Below are 4601 nucleotides of genomic sequence, written 5' to 3'. Positions count from 1 at the left end.
TTGGATACTCGCTCTCATATGGCCCAGGCTAGCCAAGGGAAATCCTGATCCTCTTGCCTCTCCCTCACTAGTGGCATGCACCACCACACAAGGCTCACATACTTGAAGCCTTTCACCTTCACTCAACACGGTCTAGCTCCTGCCTATCTCTCTGATCACCTCTTAAAATAATTTTAAAAAGTCTTCCTTGTAATCTTTTGGTTCCAATTCAACCAACCTCTCCCAACCCTCCTTGAGTCTCCTGCCTTCATACCTTTCCTCCTTTCAGGATGACTCTCCGAGCCCTTCCTCCTCCACGCTGTGTGTGTCAGCTCTGACACCATCTCCTTCCAGAAGCCAGCCCTCAGCCCTCTACATACTTCCACGACTGGGTCACAGATATCCCTCTAGTTGCCTCAGGCCCTGAGTTCTCCATTCTAGGCCTGTCATCCTGAGTCACTCTTTTCTCCACCAGAGAACTGTGTCAACTCTTGACTTGTGTCAGCCTAGGGCAGGCATCTAAGGGAAGAGCTATTGAGAAAAATAGCCCAGAGGCCATAGCTCAGTGGGAAGAGTGCTTGCCTACCATGCAGGAAGCTCTGGGTTCTCTCCCCAGTGCTGCATAAACCAGGCATGATAGAACATTCTTGGAATCCCAACACTAGGAAGGTGGAGGCAGGAGGATTACAAATTCAAGGTCATCCTCACCTCCACAGTGAGTTCGAAACCAGCCTAGGGTAGATAATAAGACCCTGTCTCAAAGAATTCCAGAGTGAAGGCTGACCAGAGGGACATCTCCACAGCAGCTCTGCAGGCATGACCTTGAGGAAGTCACTAGACTTCTCCAAGCCTTGGCTTACAGTGGTGAAGCAGCATGGACCATCCACTGTTGACCATTACTCAGGCTAGCCATGCACTCAGATGCTGGAGCAAACAGTGGGTCACTTCACCCACTGTTCACAGAATCCCTCGGAGCGGGAAACCCACTTTTCATCTCTGTTCAGCAGCAACAGAAAGAAGTGAGTGTACATGGATTTACTGAGATGACAATAATGTGGCTAACACTCAGATTGGACTCTGCCTCTAGGCACTCCCTTGCACAGAACTCTCCTGGCATCCCAGCTCTCTCTCCATTTACTTTCAGGGCCCCAGGCATGCTGGTCAAGCAACCTAGCATTAACCTGCCTTTTCTCCACTGGTTTGCTGCAAGGTCTCCAGAAGAGACTGACACTGGTACTGAGTGCACACTGCAGCCCAAGGCAGGCACTGAGCTCCCAGATTCTCCTACCTCAGACCTCCACAGGAACGGGGAGAAAAGACCAGTCCCACCCACCTACTGAAATCCCGCCTGGCTGATAACACTCCAGCCATGGATCCTGAGCCAGGTCTCCCGGGACTGGTTCCATGTCTACCTCTGACAATTACCAAGTGGCTGTAGAACCACCAGAGACAACCCATTTCCTCTTCTGTCTTTTACATTATTTTTGGGAGGCAGGATCTCACAGAGCTCAGATTTGCCTTTAACTCACTATGCACTCAAGGATAACCCAGGTGTCCAGACTCCAAATCATGTGCTACCCACCCACACGGGTCGTCTATGCAGTCAGAATCTGACCTGGAACCCCTGGAAGCTCGGAAAGTACTCTAAACAGGACACCCCCAGACGGCCCTTCCAAACCCTTTTGAGCCAACCCTCATGTAGCACAGGCTAGCCTTGGACTCCCGTTTCTTCCACCTTCAACTCTCAACAGGAGAATCACAGGCACCACATCTAGGTCGTTTCCTTTCTCTGACCTTAAAGCCCCAGCTCCATAATGGGACTGACAGCACCGATCTCCTAGTTTTTAGCGAGAATGTGGTGAACACGCCTGACAGATCTGGGCGTGAACTACGCGATGGAGTGTTTGCAGTTGTTAAAGAAGCTGGCTTTGGGACTCACCTGCCCGTCGATCCTGCCTGCGGTCCTCTGACAACACATACCGTTGTGTACTAGCGGTTGAAGCCTGCGGCTGTGAGGAGGCGGCTGCCGGGGACTCCTCAGCCCCAGCGCCAGTCCCCGGCCCCGCCACACCCGGCCCCAGGATGGCGAAAATAGTCTCCTCCTCCGCGGAGAAGGCGTCCTCGGCGGCGGGCCCCGCGCCCTGCGTGGAATGCGGCACGCGGGCCAGCTTCTCCTTGGTGCGGCGCTTGAAGTCGTTCCAACGTTTCTGAACCTCCTGGCCCGTGCGCTTCCAGCTGGTGATGCCGTTGATCTTGGTGGCGATGCTGTCCCACACTCGCCGCCGCTCGGCCACGCTCACCCGACGGCTCTGCGCGCCGTAGAGCTGAGGGTAGTGGGCGCGCACCTCCCGGATCAGGATCTGGTTCTCTTCGAAGGAGAAGCGCGGCTTGCGGAGTCGGGTGGTCTCCTCCGCTTCGCCCGGCGCCGCCGCCGCGGTCGCCGAGGCCATGGCGCCCCCAGACGCCACCGATCGGCTGCCTGGCGCATGGGGGGCGCCGGCTCTGCGGGCAAAGGGCGAACAGCGCTGGCGGTGGCTCGGTGTCCCCGTGTCGCCCCGACACGGGCTCCTCTGGTCCCCTGTGGTGATGGGAGCGGCGAGGTGCTGAGTGCAATCAGAGGTGCTTCCTCGTAGGTGACACCCGCCCAGTGCCCATCTTGTGCTTCACGCGGCCGCTAGTGCCTCGCGGAGGAGTTGATGGGTATTGGGGGGACGGACAGTCTGGAAGGATGGAGGGAAATGAGCAAAAGTGGAAGAGAAAAGGGTGCCACCGCAGGAGTTAGAGGAGAACGGGGGCGCAGCAGAACAGGACAGGGCAAGAGTATCGAGGATGCCCTGGGGGTCGAACATGCATGATGCTGGGAAGTGATGCCAACTGGGCAATGCAGCAGACCGGGGGCATCCAGATCAGAGGGGAGCGCTGGGGTGGGGGGTGGGGTTTCCCAGGGCAGTGGGTGTCTGTTCTAGAGTCCCTGAGAGAGTCTGTTTAGGAATAAAGAGGAAATGGAGCCCCTCAAGACGGCAAAATATTAAAGCTGGGGGTCTGCAGGGATTATGGGGGTGCTGGGATTGCCGGAAAAGGAGTTGTGGAGATAACGGGGGTCCGAGATAAGAGGGGGGACCCTCGAGGCTTTTTTGGACTCCAGGAAGAGTGATGGAGCACAGAGGATGGGGACCCCAGGTGGGCCGCGGGTCACTCACCGGCGCCGCCGCAGCCCCTGCCTGCCGGTGGGTCAGGGCTTCGGCATCTGCGGCCTCTTCCCTCCCCCCCCACCTCTCCCTCCCCCTCTGGGCCCCGCCCCCAGTAGCATCGAGAGCCAAGGCGCATGCGCGCCGGCCGAACACGGTCTCCAGACACCCTGACAGAACTGCGTTCCTCTGAGCCTTGCCTCCCAGCACGGCGCAAGCGCAGAATTTCCCGTCGTCTTGCTTTACCAGAAGGACACAGCTGCGCAGGCGCATATTTAGCGCTGAAGTAGGGTCCCTGGGCTCTCATGCCCAATTGCGCATGTGCCTACCTACAGCGCGCATGCGTGCCATTGGCAACTTGCCCGCTACGGTACCCAGGACTGAATCCTAGTGCGGGCGCAGCAAAGAGGGAGAGAGGAGATGCTGGAGAGCGCGCTAGGACCAAGCGAAGTTTCTTCCTTTTGAGTAGTCCTCTAGCCTACTCTCCCCGCTAAGTGAAGTCTTTTATTTTGAGAAAGGGGAGAAGAGCCTCATTTCCATGACAACTGCGTGGGTGGGGGCTGGGGAGGCGTTAGGAAACCTCCTTGGCCACGCCCAATCCCCCTCTGCGCAGGATCACTGGGGAACTACCTCCTACGGATTGAGGCGGGGCATCATGGAGATGATATCCGCCCATGAGGAGGCGGTAACCATAGCAATCCAGCAACCTCCCAATCGTGCCCGGGAGGCCCCCTGTCCACAACTTGACGTCATGGCTCGGAGAGGGAGTTCAAAGGCAGGAGTTTCTTGAAGGGTGGGGATGGAGATCCTAGCTACGGCCCATTTTAATCAAAAGCGCAAAGCAGGAGTGAATCGAGAGCACCGCTTGAATGAACTAGATGGCCGCACGGCTGAGTCACTTGAGTTCAGCCTTGTGAACATTTTCCGTGCCCGCAGTTTCAAGGTCATTGGGTAAACGGCGCTTCATTCATCTATCCCGACAGTTACATATGAGCTCTCATACAGATCAAGGTGCCATCCATATAAAAGGCAAATCGTGCTCAATACCAAAAAAATTGTTTGAGGGCATCTCACTAAATAATCCCAGGCTGGCATTGAACTTGCAGCAACAATATCGCTGCAGCCACCAGCGAGGCTAGCACAAATACGACAAGGTATGTGCCGACGTCACAAATAAGGAAAAGGTGACATTTTAAGACCCGAAGCAGAGAGGACGGGCAGGAAAGATAGCACAGCAGTTAAAGATCTCTCCCGGGAACACCAGAGTTAGGATCTCTGTATCCAAACGCGGGGCTCATAACCGTCCTTAGCTCCAGCACTGGTGCCCTCTGCTGGCACCAGGCATGGACGTGGTGGACAAACATACAAGCAGACAAAACACTCATACACACATAAAAGGGAGAAATTTTCTGGTGTGTGTGTGCGTGTGGTTCG

General features: G+C 56.0%; 1 protein-coding gene and 1 long non-coding RNA gene across 5 annotated transcripts in view; one reads left to right on the top strand and one right to left on the bottom strand.

Moving 5' to 3' along the window:
- Positions 1-1436, top strand: part of LOC116101730 — an 11758-nt gene extending 10322 nt beyond the window's left edge. For 2 of the 3 annotated variants that reach the window (XR_004122909.1, XR_004122911.1), the window contains one exon: positions 1124-1436. This is a non-coding gene — a long non-coding RNA (uncharacterized LOC116101730). Of the gene's footprint in view, positions 1-268; positions 706-1123 lie in introns of those variants that run through there. The other variant, XR_004122912.1, reaches the window with a different exon arrangement.
- Positions 1-3281, bottom strand: part of Mypop (Myb related transcription factor, partner of profilin) — a 13818-nt gene extending 10537 nt beyond the window's left edge. Inside the window, exons 1-2 of one of the 2 annotated variants that reach the window (XM_031385508.1) lie at positions 3180-3281; positions 1919-2699 (exon numbers count right to left, since the gene is read on the bottom strand). In XM_031385508.1, the coding sequence (XP_031241368.1) occupies positions 1919-2429 (511 nt within the window). In that variant the 5' untranslated portion in view covers positions 2430-2699; positions 3180-3281. The remainder of the gene's footprint in view (positions 1-1918; positions 2700-3179) is intronic. The other variant, XM_031385507.1, reaches the window with a different exon arrangement.
- Positions 3282-4601: the final 1320 nt, after the last annotated feature.

This window comes from Mastomys coucha, unplaced genomic scaffold (genome assembly GCF_008632895.1).
Source record: "Mastomys coucha isolate ucsf_1 unplaced genomic scaffold, UCSF_Mcou_1 pScaffold21, whole genome shotgun sequence".
In the NCBI taxonomy this organism is placed as follows: domain Eukaryota; kingdom Metazoa; phylum Chordata; class Mammalia; order Rodentia; family Muridae; genus Mastomys; species Mastomys coucha.
Note: the sequence above shows the minus strand (reverse complement) of the source record. Positions and strands in the feature narration are given on the sequence as shown.